Genomic DNA, 14,918 nt, shown 5'->3' on the forward strand with positions numbered 1-14,918 from the left:
TGAATTGTTGTTGGCTTTATTTTAAATTTTCCTTTAAATGTTTAGTTTTGAAATGTCGTTGTATGCATTTATCATTTTTATTTACTTTCTTTTCTTAAATGTGTGTATAGTATTTATAGAGTTTTAGTTACTTTTTCTTATTTGTAAGTTGCTTTGGATAAACGGGTCTGCTAAATGACTAAAAGTAAAGATAGATAGAAAGATAGAAAGATAGATAGATAGATGGATGGATGGATGGATGGAATTAATTTATTTAGAATTGTAGTTAAAGGGGGGAAGGCACTTTCACATACAAACAAATTAATAAAGGCAAAACTTACAAACCTTTTTATGTCATTGCTGAAAAATATCATATCTATTAACTGTCACTGGTCCACCGGTGTGCCCACTTGCCATTACATGTTTTAAAAAGTAATATATCTTAATCTGAACCTAAAGCAATCCTGACAAACTATATCGTTTGAAAGCTTAAAGACTGTTGTTTTCATATTTGGTGACTGATTTCTGAAATATTTTACAGAGCAACTGTAATTTATTAGTTTGTAAGAAGAGTACTCATCAGAGCCAGAGAGCGAGTTCTGACCTTTACTTTGAAATAGTGATACATATGAAAAATCATGAAAAATCTCCATTCATGTTCATGTCAAGTGTTCAAAAGTTAACATTCATTCTATTTTTTGGGAAAAAAAGGTCTAAAAGTGTTTCGAATATAAAGAAAAAACAATAGGTTCTCAATTTTTGATGCAGCGTGAACTATAACATACGTCCTTTGTTCTTGTCGCATGTCTTTTATGTGTTCTTTTAGAGGTTGAATTGAAATCAAATACTGCCGTACTACACTTAATACATCTGAATGTGATGTCTACGTCATAAATATTGAGAAAAGTATGGAAAAACATGTTTCGGATCACTCAAACCATATATGGAAATGGAGGCGCCCTTATATGGTTACTAATGGGGTTTGATGGTCATCTAGTGGAAAAGCTTGGTATTACACCCAAAATAAATTTCACTGAAAGCTCATTTTTTGAGATATCAACCTCAAATTTGGAACACAACTTCTTCAGATTTTTGGTTTTGATTTTCTAGCAGATTTAGAGTGAAACATGTTTTGTAAAATATATATTTTATATAAAATATTAATATTTTAATTTTTACATTTTATATTTTCATAAACTTAAACTTCCATAACATTTTTTGTAATATCATTTTTATAACTTTTTTCACATCTACAATGATCTGTCAAGTGTCTTCTTTAAAAAGAGACTAACCTTAAGTCTCTGCTCCAAAGCATTCAAAATGTATAACATATTTCATTTGGACAACTTTAAAGGCGATTTTCTCAATATTTAGATTTTTTTGCACCCTCGGATTCCAGATTTTCAAATAGTTGTATCTCAGCTAAATATTGTCCGATCCTAACAAACCATACATCAATGGAAAGATTATTTATTCAGCTTTCATGTATAAATCTCAATTTTAAAAAATTGACCCTTATGACTGCTTTTGTGGTCCAGGGTCACATAGGGGTAGAGTGGAGGAAAACGCCCCCCTTAAGGATTGTGTCATTTTTTTGAAACAAAAGTTAAATGTGTTCAGAAAAGTTCTCATAGTTTTAGTGACAATGACATAATTGTATAAACCAAGTATGAAAAATGTCCAGAGTTTTCATGTTATTTGATTTTTAACAAAAATTAGATTTGTGCCAAGGGGGCGTTTTACGGTAAAACCAATTTGCTTTAAACATTTACAGCAAAATCAGAGTAAAGGCAGTTTAGCTTAAAATTAAGAAAAAATATAATCATTAATTATGTATTACAAAATTATAATTGTCTATTTGAAAAAAAAAAAAATGTTAGCTGATGATAACTGGTTAGCTAACTAGCTACCTAATGCTAACTTGCGGTAATCTTTAAATATAAAGTTCAAATATTTTTATTCAACCAACTAGTTAGAATACATTTGATGGAAAAACAAAGGACTTGATGTTCAGAACAGAATAACTACAGTAATTGTAGTTTTACCTACACACTATGTTTGAGAAAAAAAATTGTCATTCTGGAAATATAATTAGGATATTTTTATTTAAAAAAAAACAACAACAAATTCCTTGTGATTCTGATTCTGTAATATCAATTAAACGTCCTGCGCGCTGTTGGCGTTATTGTCCTCCCGTGCTGCAGGTGGCGCTGTGAGCTGCTCACGCTCTCCGCTTGTTTCGACGAGGGAGAGCTCTGTTTACACGCTCGCTCACGTGTTTAGAGTTACACTCCGCGTTTATTGAGTGCTGTTTATAACTTTTTTGAATCATAAGGTCTTCGTTATACTTTCCAGAGGAAATCAAGTATCCGTGAAGCAGCGCAATATGGATGATATAGAAACTGAACTCAATATCGCAGCAGCGGCCGCGGATTCTCGGGAGGATGAGGGCAGAAATCACGTACCGATTAAACCGGCCGTTCTTCTCCACCAGTCTCATCCAGACCCCAGAGGTGATGTCCTGATCACATCTCATCATATTTATTGAATTTGAGCGTTTATGCGGTCTAGGGAACTCACTCAAGCGGGTGTGTTTATTTTCAGGTTTGTTCACAGCGGCCGACTTCCTCAAGTCCAACAGAAAGTGTCTCAATCTGATCAGAGAAGCGATGCTGAGGCATAACTGGCAGGAGGCTGCATGCTATTTTAGCTCTTACATTCAGACACTGGAGGTTCAAACTCTTTCCCAAGTTTTCCCAGCTTCTGAGGTATATCAGACTGTAGAACCCTGTGCAATCAATTTTGAGATTTTATTGCATGCATTATGAAACCAGTCCACTTTTCTGGCATATAAAGAAACTTAACACATGCAGTGATCATGTGCATTGCATCCATAGCCTGTCATATAATGTTAGAAAGGTGAAACATACAAACCTTTTTGGAATAAAGGGTTAGCTTTATTTATTTAAAGAATAGCTTCTCTATTTATTTTTATTTTTTTGTGTGTCTGTTTTCTTTTATTTATTATGCAATTAACAAAAAGCAAAAAAGCCCTCTAATACTAGCTTGCTCTATTATTTTTCTATTCTATCTGTTTACTTTTTTTAATTATATAATAAAAAAAAAAGGCTAATTGAGACTTGTTGTAGCACTTGCATATTGCTCTTTTGTTGATTTTGATTGCTTCCATTGTCCTCATTTGTAGTCGCTTTGGATAAAAACGTCTGCTAAATGTAAATATCTTTTCTGTTTTTTACAACAATATTTATTATGTCTTCAGACAGAAATGTCTAGTGACAAAATGCTAAACCATTAAAGGAATAGTTGACCCAAAATTAAAAAAAAAAAAAAAAAAAGTTCACCATTGGTTCCTCTGCAGTGAATGGGTGCCGTCAAAATGAGAGTCCAAACAGCTGATAAAAACATCACAATAATCCACACCACTCCAGTCCATCAGTTAACATCTGGAGAAGACAAAAGCTGCGTGTTTGTAAGAAACTAATCCATTATTAATTCAATTCTAGTTTATTTGTATAGCGCTTTTCACAATACAAATCGTTGCAAAGCAGCTTCACAGAAAATTAAAGTTTCTACATTATATTTAGGAGTAGCTTATCAGTGGTGACTATGTAACGGTGATGTTCAAATGGCAGAAATGTACAGTAAAAATCATGTAGTTATTTAATTACGTACTCAAATAGACTGTGAACACGAGATGTGTCTTTAATCTCGATTTAAACAGAGAGAGTGTGAACCCTGAGCGTTATCAGGAGCGCTATTCCAGAGTATGGAAGCCATTAAGGCGTTTTTAACTTCAAACCGTTGCTTATGACTAAAATATGAGTCCATAATAGCGCTTCCTCCAGTGAAAAAGTGAATCTCCTGTTGTCTCTCACATGAAAATCCATATGCATATTTGTTTAGAGCCGTTTTGGATAGTTTTGGCTTGTAAACGCTGCTTGATCTGTGCAGATTTCTCTCCTGATTCAGACCAGACCACTTTTTCATTGGAGGAAGCGTTATTATGAATCATGGATTCGTATTTTAGTCAGAAGCAACGGTTTGAAGTTAAAAACATCTTAATGATGGATTTGTTTCTTACAAGCACGCAGCTTTTCTCTTCTCAAGACATTAACTGATGGACTGGAGTGGTGTGGATTATTGTGATGTGTTTATCAGCTGTTTGGACTCTCATTCTGACGGCACCCATTCACTGCAGAGCATCCATTGCTGAGACACTGATGCAATGCTACATTTCTCCAAATCTGATGAAGAATCAAACTCATTTAAAACAAATCACTAACAGTCTGCCTGATTCTCTCCGTCAGATCACGTGGCGTTTAGGCACAGAAATTCTGCATCATGTTCCCAATTCCAGCATTGACGATTTCAACGCTTTTTATGAACAATTGAAAAACTTTGGCGTCCGAAACTACTCAAAGGTATGCTTTGCATTATAAACATCCAGACCTCCTTTTAGCATTATGTACGCTGTATTGTAGCTATGCATTTGATCGGTATGTTATGTAACTTGTCATGTTGTAGATCTGTTTGGAGCATTGCTTTCATCTCCTGCTGAACAAGCAGATGGATGAAGCCAAGCGGCAGCTGTCCATCGCAGACAGCTGGAGATACGGCAAGCAGTCGACTGCTCAGTCCCTGATGAAAAAGCTCATCCGCGCCTACTGTGGTTATCTAGATTACCTGATCTGGAGTGAGAAGAAGCCCTCTGCGCCTGATAGTGGTAGGAATATCAATAATCTTGCATTAGACCAGGTCTTCTTTCTTGTATCTGTCTTAAATGAGGTTCTCTGTCTATGCTTTCGGTGTCAGAGGAGGCGGGCAACAACCATGAGATGCGCACCTATTTCAGACAAGCTTCTGTGACGCTGAAGGATATCGTCAGTCAGCCCGGAGTCTGGGATCCTTTCGTGTTGAGTTACATTCATGTGAGACTACATTTTACCTTGTGTGAATTGACTTGTTTCAGGTTTGTTTAGAACAAATTGACAGTTCTGTCATCGTTTACTCTTGAAGCCTGCACGGGCCTCAAATTTAGGCCTTAGCCCGGCCCTGTCCCAATACGCTCAGGCCCTAGCCCGGCCCGTGTCCGACAGCTTATCAGAATTACCCCGACCCGTGCCCATCTTTTTTCCCCCTTGTGGAAGCTAAAGCACGCTTTGCAGTACATGGAAGCACGAGCACGATCACTTGCATTTTTTCAATGGAAACAACTTCAAATACGCCGCCATTTTTGCTCATAAAGATAAGAGTAATACATCATCCGGAACTGTAAAGGGTCTACTTTTATTTGAGTGCACTAACAATATCAACAAAATGTTGTGCTTTTATAAAATAAAGAAAACAAACATAATGCGCTTTCTGCCGTCTCGGTCTTGAACAGGAGCGCTTCACAAAAATGAACCGAAAGTCAGCGAATACATGCCTCACAGACATGATAAATATATCTATAGAAAGCTTTAAGTTACTACTTAACGAAATTAAACAAATCAAACACACAAACTCTTTCATTATAATCATAATCTGTAAAGATGCATTTCTCTCTAAAGGTGCATCTAATGAGGAGACGGTGAGTCAGGATCATCATCTTCATCTTTGCGACACTGACACAGAAAACACTTGATTAGTAAATAATTCAAATATCTCCTTACTATTTCCCCCAGACACATTCATGGTAATTGCTTCTGCTGGGGCTTTGCGGCAAGCTTCAGCGTATTGCGTGCATTTGAGCGCAGGCCCGAGGCTGAACTATGACGTGAAAATTGGTCCGAAGCACGGCCCTAGGAGCGTAAAAAAGTCGGGGCCCGTCAGGCTCTAATTTACTCACCCTTGTGCTGTTCAAAAGAGATTTGTTTGAAGAAATCACCATTCAAAGCAAGCCTTAAAAAAGAAAATGCATGATGAGAGTAAGTCAGAACAGTAGAGCCCTGCATTTCGGCCCGGGCCTGACGGGCCTCGACTTTTTTACCCCCCAAGGGCTGGGCTTCAGGCCAATTTTCACGTCATAGTTCAGACGCGGGCCGGGCCTCGGGCCTGTTTTAGTTTTCTCCTTATTTTTATATTTTAGACATCCATCAATTAGTGATGAAAAAAATTGCTGCGCTGGTGGAAACAACACGAGACCGTGCCGCGACTGTCAAAAGCAGCTCGACGGTGTTTAGTGTCCCGCAGCAGCAGAGAGCGCCGTCAGCGCAGCTGAAGAGTTCTGCTTCAAATACACGCAATAGGCTGAAGCTTGCCGCAAAGCAAAGCCCCAGCAAAAGTAATTTCCATGAATGTGTCCGGGGGAAATGGTAAGGAGATATTTAAATTATTTACTAATAAAGTGTTTTCTGTGTCAGTGTCGCAAAGATGAAGATGATGATCCTGACTCACCGTCTCCTCATTAGACGCGCCTTTAGAGAGAAGTGCATCTTCACGGATTATGATAATAATGAATGAGTTTTTGTTTTCGATTGGATTTATTTCGTTAAGTAGTAATTTAAAGCTTTAGATAGCTATAGATATATTTATCATGTCTGTGAGGCATGTATTCGCTGACTTTCGGTTCATTTTTGTGAAGCGCTCCTGTTCAAGACGAGACGGCAGAAAGCGCATCATTGTTTTCTTAAAAGCGCAATGTTTTCTTGATATTGTGAGTGCACACAAATAAAAGTAGACCCTTTACAGTTCTGAATGATGTATTACTCTTACCTTTATGAGCAAAAATTACAGCCTAGTTTAAGTTGTTTCCATTGAAAAAAATGCAATTGATTGCGCTGGCGCCTCCGTGTCCTGCTCTTTAGCTTCCACTCTCCGCACAAACTATTGGATGCAGCGCACATTTATCTAGGTTTAACCTTTAAACATTGTTATATGCTTGAACTGTTTCAGTATATCTATAGATTTTATTTTAGGCAAGTCGTGATGATTTGAGAAGGCTAAATTGATCAAACATGCTATGATGCCTGCCGGTCTGCTGCTGGCCGCTTGGTCGTTACTTTAAGAAAGAAATAACTTGTTTAACGAACAAAAAATGCTCCAAACTTTTTTCAAAATTAACTTAAAATTTATTTTATTAAAAATGTAAAAAAACGAAATATAATCACTTTGCCATTACATACAAAACGGAACTGTTTTAATAGCTGAAACATGAGCTGTTTTGGGCGAAGGCGGGGGGGGGGGGTAAAAGATGGGCTCGGGTCGGACTCGGGCCGGTAATTCTGATAAGCTGTCGGACACGGGCCGGGCTAGGGCCTGAGCATCTCGGGCCAGGGCCGGACTAGGGCCTAAATTTGAGGCCCGTGCAGGGCTCTACAGAAGAATCTTATAGTAGCGTTGTGTAACAAATGGATTAAAGTTGTTTAAATGAATGCACATGCACCAATGAGATTTGTGAGTGAATAATACCTTATATTTTAGTCTATTTGTTGCACAAGTGTTGTGTGACTTTAAAAGACTATAGAATATAGTGAACAAGTTATATGGATTATTTTAATGTTCTGTTTCTTCAAAAGTTTGGGGATTTTTTTTTTTATGTTTCTGAAAGACATCTCTTCTGCACAGCAAGGCTGCATATATTTGGTCAAAAATAGAGTAAAAAAATATTAAATATTATTACAATTTAAAATAGCAGTTTTTTTTATCAGAACCTGTTTTAAAGTGTAATTTATTTCTGTGATCCACAAAAATATTGGGCAGCACAACTGTTTTCAACATTGATGATAATCAGAAATGTTTCTTGAGCAGCAAATCAGCATATTAGAATGATTTCTGAAGATCATGTGACACTGAAGACTGCAGTAATGATGCTGAAAATACAGCGCTGCATCACAGAAATAAATTACATTTTAAAGTGTATTCAAATAAAAAACTGCTATTTTAAATTGTAATAATATTTAAAACAATTCCCTGTATTTTTTAATCAAATAAATGCAGCCTTGGTGAGCAGAAAATACTTTTTTTCAAAAACATTAAATAATAATAATTTTTCTAAAATGTTGTCTTTTCAATCTTACAGAGCCTAAACCTTTAAAAATAAAGGTAGTGTAGAAAGTAATGATGTCGGCAGGATTGTTGTTTTTGTTTAAACTAACCTTCTAAAGCAGACTCGACTTGATCTCCTGCTGTCTATGTGTGTGGTCCGCTGCAGATGCTGGAGTTTTACGAAGATGAGGAGGCTGCTCTTCAGGTTCTGGAGAATTATGCTTACAACAAGGAGTTCCCGCTGAACCCCAACGCTCACGTGTATCTGTACCAGTTCCTCAAGAGACACCAAGCCCCACAAGCCAAACTCATCGGTTCATTAAGGGTATGAAACCATTCAGTCAGTCAGGAAAATATGAAGGTTCTCATTAAAATGACTCCCATGTTGTGGTTTGTGTCGCTCAGATCCTGCACTCTTTAGTCCCGAGTCACGAGCTGATGCTGGAGCTGTGCTCGCTCCTGATGCACACCAGTACGTATGGACACTAGACTTCTTCTAGATTTCTAGCACATTGCAATGTTGTTATAAAGACCGACCAGTGAATTTGATTTAAATGAGTTTCTGCTGCTTTTCCAGAGCAAAAGAGCGATCGAGAAGAAGCTCTCGCCGTTTCCATGGACCTTCTGGAGTTTTCCAGCTGGAAATGTGACATGAAGGCTTGGAAGTGTCTTCTGGAAATAATGAATAAACTCAAAAAGAAGTAAGTTATTATTAATACACCATAAATAGTACATAAAATAAGTCGCACCGGGTCAAAATTGCATTGATGAGAGAGAAAAAAAATTGAGATAAGTTGCATCAGCTTCTGAGTCTCTTTTTGTTATTAAATTCATAAATGATGTAAAATACCGACAATATCTTTTAAATTTGACAGTTTTCAGAATAGGAGTGAAAAATATAAGTATAAAACAAACAATTATAGTGGCATATTAACTTGTTGTTTTTATATATATTGTTAATTACATATTAGTTTAAAAGTATAAAAAATTATGTATTTTTATAAATATAAAATAAAATCATAAATAAAAATTTTATATTAATAATTAATTATAATAATATTTAAATTATTTATGTGTGTGTGTGTGTGTGTATATATATATATATATATATATATATATATATATATATATATATATATAAAATCAAACGATTATTCGCATCCAAAATAAAAGCTTTTGTTTACATGTGTGTGTACTGTGTATATTTATGTATATATAAATACACACACATACAGTAAATATTTTTTAATATTTACATGTATATATTTACAAATCTTATATTTTATATTATATCTAAATAAATTTAACATAAATATGACATATTTTTCATAAATGTATATACATGCATGTTTTTGTATTTATCTATACATAATAAATATACACAGAATACACACATATATTATGTATACAAAAACTTTTATTTTGGATGTGATTTAATTGAGATTAATAATTTGACAGCACTTACATGTATACATGCCAAAATAGTTTTATTTTTTATGAATGTGACAATATTTATAATTTTAAAGTATAGTCTGATCTCTCTTTATTCAGAGAGTAATAATAATAATAATAAAAGTAAGGAACACATACATGCAAAAATGCACACATTACATTGTTATATATATATATGATAATATTTTGTTACATTCATAAAAAAAGCAGATGGCCACCTAATAAGAAGAGTTACAAATACAAGTTATGTACACAGTTATTTCCATAATATAAATCACAAATTATATACATTTGTAAGGAATTAGAAATGAGAAATGGCTTAATAGGAAGTCCCAGCATGATTCTGATGATAAATGTGTTTTATTCTGGGAAATCTGGTACCGACAAGCAGTGCTTTTGTTTCTCGTGATGTTGATTCAGAAAGTGCATGGACGCTGTGAAGAAGGAGTGGGACGTCAGGAGATCGCTCTGGCTTTCCTTACACTACAGATCCTACAACGGCAGGAAGGACTCGCGCGAGAACGTCCAGCTTCTGATGGTCAAGAGGGACGTTTTGAGGATTACGGATGAAAACAGTAAGTACATGATGATTATTTCTGATTTGCAGAAAGTTTCAGTTCAATTAGTAGAAAGAAAACTACGAGGCTTTGAGTTTGTAATGTGTTGCAGATGATTCCTGATATGATTCCTTGTTGTGTTTGTATGATATGTTAAATATGTGTTCTGTTTGCAGACAGAGAGTACTTCAGAATCGCTCTGAAAATTGAGAGAGAAAGTAAACCAAAGAAAGAAAGACTCAGGAAGAGGAAAGAGAGGATGGTGACTAAGTAAGCTTTATGATTACTGTGTAAAATTGAGATTTCCTAGATTTTTACCAGAAAGCATTTCAATCCAAATCTATGCATTTTCATGTTATGCATGTTTGATATTAATTGCATTTTATATTTTATTTATCACTCAGGGTGAAGGAAAAGAAAAAGAAGACTCTCAATGACTAAGAAGTCCGAGTAAATTTTATAAGAAGTGTGTAAATTTGACTTTCTTAGATGGCTGTGAATTAAAGGACTGGAAGTGCAGTGAACTGACCGTCGGTCTTGATTGTGACCAGCAGGGAGCGCAAACGCTGCGCTTCTCAAGCCTGATGCTTTCCAGGAACCACAGCCTGATGAACATTTCATATTTGTAAAAAGAATCAAATCATTTTCAGCAGCTTTTGAGATGATATTAGTGGATTTTCTCCTGTCCAGTTAATATTTTTTGATAAAATAAAGAAATTAAAAACAAATCTAAATGTTTTTTTTTTATATGTATGTGTATATATATATGTATATTATAATTATAATAATGTATTGAAATATTTATTTATAGTTATGCTGCTCTTTATATACATGTTCAAATAAAATAAAATTTCAAAGTATTTTTTTAACTTGTTTAAACATGTTTAGTGTAAGTTAAACACGGTTTTTATTTTAACAGGAAAAAAACTGGTTGAGTACACTAAATATGGTGAAAAATAAGAAAACTATTTTTGTAATTTAGTATTTTTTTATTTTAAAAATAAAAAAATATTAATTTAGAATATTTTAATAATTAAGTTAATTAAAAAAGTGTTCTTTTCAGAATTAAAACTATGATTTAACTTTGTTTATTCTAGTATGTCAACCAAGTCATATCAATTATACGCCGTAAGTGTGGTTTTTGTTTTTAATTGTTCTTTGTTGTGAAATATGCAAGGAATGCCATGATTTGTGCATACTGTTGAAAGTAGATGAAAGGCATAAAATCAACACTTTTCTGACTGTATGAACCATAAGTGGACTGTATAAATAGATTTAGACAGCAGACAGATGGCTGTAATAACAGCATGGTTTGTGGGGAGATTGTTGACAGTGTCTCTGTCACGTGTAGCAGGTTTGCGTGTTGCTCATGACCATCTGAACAACACTTATGCTGAGCAAGATGTTCATGGACTCTGAGTCATGAAGGCGATGGTGCAGAAAAATACTCTTCAGATCTCAGAGAAGATTCAACTTCATTCAGATCGTACAGGTCCATCATCAGCGGTCCAAAAGTTTTTATGGTTGGAGGGAGAAAGAAAAAAAAACATGCCTGCATCACATTTTGCCACATAAATAAAATTAAATAAATAAAAATGTCATTTAATTTGGAAAAAGAAAATGTTTTTGTCACATTTTACCTCCTAAAATCTCCTATTTATATATGCATGTATGTAAAATGAAGTGTTGGTAATACAGTTTTATTAATGTTTAATACATTTTTGTAATATTTCATTTTTATAATAGTTCATAATACTGTTTAGTTGTAAATAAATGCAGCTTTTGTGGTCCGACTAGCCTCTTTGAAAAACTTTTTTTTTTTAAATCTTAATTATTAATAATGCAAAAAGTGTAGACCAGCATAAAATATTATAAAATGTTTTTACTGATGATGTGAGCTTGAAAGATGTTATTGAAAATTTACAGAATAATAATAATGTAAATCAGCATAAAACATACACTTTTTTTAATTTTGCGAATAATAATTATAAAGATATCTAATAATAAATAATTATAAGGATATGTATTATGCACGTTTTAACAATAAACACTTGCATAATAGATATCTTTCAAAAACAAACAAAATAATGTAATAATCAATGTAAAGCAGCATAAAATAAATAGTGATATATTTGATTTTGTGAATAATTCATACTGTTTTTTTAGCATCGGTGAGTATGAGACTTCTTTCAGAAATATTGAAAAAATCATAATCATTCCAAACTTTTCACCAGTAGTGTACACACATTTGCATATTTAAATATTATTTTCATTTGATTAGTTTTTTCCATGCAAGTATTGTTTGCCTGTGCTTGTAATGAATCCCCACACTGCACTGCCTTTAAACGATGCTGATTCAAATGCAAACGACAGTAACGAGAGTCTAATGAGAACTGCCATTGAGAATAATGAAATGAAATCTACTGTGAAAAAAGCAAAACACCTCTGCAAAAGAGGAAGTGGTTGTTCGTTTCCTGTTCTTCAGGCCTCTAAATATCACACCGCATGACGTCAGTTTTTCCACTGACAGACACTCACATCTAAATATAATTTTATGCTTGTACCGGGGCAATAAAACAAGATCAGCGTTTTTAGGAGAGTCGAACGTAAAGTTAATCACCTCAACTCGCACTTCGCCTCATTTGAACAACTAAATCTACTTTATACGCCATGCTTTCTGTTGCAAACACATAAGAAATCATTAAGTGTCAAACCTCACCTCACTCCCATGTGTTATAAGAACCTGTTTGGTGAACGTTACACTATTCACTGCTCGTGAGATCACGAATAAAGCTCACATTAGTCACAGATGAGTCATATAGACATGAAGACATGATATAACATTTGTGAGTGTGGCCTTGCCCTTATATGTGAGAACAAGGCTTCTTATAGATGACTATAAACTACACTGTGAACAGCAGTCATGGGCTTTATATGGGACTCCACTCATCAGACAAATCAGTGTTATTTTGCATACACTACATAATAACCTTCATTATTAATAAGTCATTTAATGTTTTTGAATGTTCAGATCAGTAGGTGATGTGTATTCAAATATGAGTTGTTGATACATGAGTCATAGTTTCATAATATTTGAATGCATTAAGTTAGATAATGTTAGTTACAGAGTCTGTGTGATGTTGACATTTTCATTCTTAAAAATTATTACAATTTATACAATTATTATACAAATTTATTTTCTTTCTGTTTTTTTTAATGACTATTTAAATTTTTGCCTTTAGGTTGTTAACATAAGAAAGGACCCTACAACATTTATATTTTTTGTATTTGAACATTTTAACATATAGTTTATATTTTAACATTTTTATTTTTCAGCGTTTTTTACACAAAGTTTAAAATTCACATTACACAAAGTTTTACCTCTTTCTGTTTGTATTTTATTTGTAATAGCTATTTTTTAGCCTTTTTTAAAAAAACATTTTAACATGTATTTTAACATTTTTAACATTTTCAGCGTTTTTATTGCATTTATTTTTTAATTGATCTTTTATATTATAATGTTATTTTATATTTACATTTAATTTTTAAGGTGTTGACATAAATAATGATCCAAAAACATTGTCTTTTTTCATTATTTATTTATTTATTTATTTATCTATCATATTTATATTTTATTTTATTTTTAAACATGGTATCAAGTTTCACATTACACAAAGTTTTACCTCTTTCTGTTTGTGTTTTATTTGTAATAGCTATTTTAATTTTTGCCTTTCCGGTGTTGACATAATCCTACAACATTTACTTTTTTTTAACACTTTATTTTAAGGTGTTCTTGTTGCACATGTTACATGTACTTTCTATTATAATAACAATTAATTGTGCATAATTACATGTAAGTAACCCTAATCCTAACCATAACCATATAGTAAATACATGTAGTTAATTACTATTACTCAGTACTTAAATGTATTATTACACTGTAACAAGGACACCTTAAAATAAAGTATAACCTAAAATACTAACAGAAAAGAATATACAGTATTGTATAAATTAGCCAATCAGAAGATGGTGAAACTGGTTTAAAGAGACCGGACACAAGTGTGAATGCAATGGAATAATGAAGCAGTGTTTGAAAATAAAATAAAAATGGTATAATTTTTGGTATAACTTGGTATAACTTTATTTTAATGTGTCCTAGTTACAGTGTAATACATTTAAGTGTTGAGTAATATTAATTAACTACATGTACTTACCATATGGCTACGGTTAGGATTATGGTTTGTCTTGCGGTTACTTGCATGTAATTATGCGTAATTTTTTGTTGTTATAATAGTAAGTACATGTAACGAGTAACAAGGACACCATACAATAAAGCGTTACCGTATTTTATTTATTAAAAAATATTTACATTTTTGCTTTTAAGGTGCTGACATAATGAAGGACCTTCCAACATTGACACATTTTTTAAAATGTATTTTACATTTTTTTTTTTTTTTTTTTATAATTTTTACTTTATTGTATAGTTTTATTTTTAAACAGTATAAATATTTTTTTTATTATTTTAATTCTAATTAATTTTCATTATTTATTTATTTATTACTATTTCAGTGCATTCACACTTGTGTCCCGTCTCTTTAAACCAGTTTCACAATCTTCTGATTGGCTAATTTATACGATATATTCTTTTTCTGTTAGCATTTTATTTTTAATAAATATTTAAAATTATGTCAACACCTTAAAAGTTGTTTTGACATAATGTTTTGACGTAATGTTTCACATTTTTTATCAATGTTTACCAACATTGATAAAAAATTTTTTTAAACATATAAAAAACCCACACATTTTTACTTTATTGTACCATTTAATTTTAAACACAGTATAATTATTTTATTTTATTATTTTAATTATAATTAATTTTAATTCTTTATCTATTACTATTTCAGTGCATTCACACTTGTGTCCCGTCTCTTTAAACCAGTTTCA

The 14,918-nt window shown here is 33.0% G+C and overlaps 1 protein-coding gene across 1 annotated transcript in view; it reads left to right on the forward strand.

The window, feature by feature from the left end:
- taf1a (TATA box binding protein (TBP)-associated factor, RNA polymerase I, A) overlaps positions 1 to 10,701 on the forward strand; it is a 21,299-nt gene extending 10,598 nt beyond the window's left edge. The window contains exons 2-12 of the mRNA XM_058754831.1: positions 2,335 to 2,492; positions 2,584 to 2,747; positions 4,308 to 4,421; positions 4,525 to 4,723; positions 4,813 to 4,928; positions 8,132 to 8,290; positions 8,371 to 8,437; positions 8,543 to 8,666; positions 9,838 to 9,992; positions 10,151 to 10,244; positions 10,379 to 10,701. Of these exons, the coding sequence (XP_058610814.1) occupies positions 2,366 to 2,492; positions 2,584 to 2,747; positions 4,308 to 4,421; positions 4,525 to 4,723; positions 4,813 to 4,928; positions 8,132 to 8,290; positions 8,371 to 8,437; positions 8,543 to 8,666; positions 9,838 to 9,992; positions 10,151 to 10,244; positions 10,379 to 10,415 (1,356 nt within the window). The 5' untranslated portion in view covers positions 2,335 to 2,365 and the 3' untranslated portion in view covers positions 10,416 to 10,701. The remainder of the gene's footprint in view (positions 1 to 2,334; positions 2,493 to 2,583; positions 2,748 to 4,307; positions 4,422 to 4,524; positions 4,724 to 4,812; positions 4,929 to 8,131; positions 8,291 to 8,370; positions 8,438 to 8,542; positions 8,667 to 9,837; positions 9,993 to 10,150; positions 10,245 to 10,378) is intronic.
- Positions 10,702 to 14,918: the final 4,217 nt, after the last annotated feature.

Source organism: Onychostoma macrolepis, chromosome 20 (genome assembly GCF_012432095.1).
Source record: "Onychostoma macrolepis isolate SWU-2019 chromosome 20, ASM1243209v1, whole genome shotgun sequence".
NCBI classification, from domain to species: domain Eukaryota; kingdom Metazoa; phylum Chordata; class Actinopteri; order Cypriniformes; family Cyprinidae; genus Onychostoma; species Onychostoma macrolepis.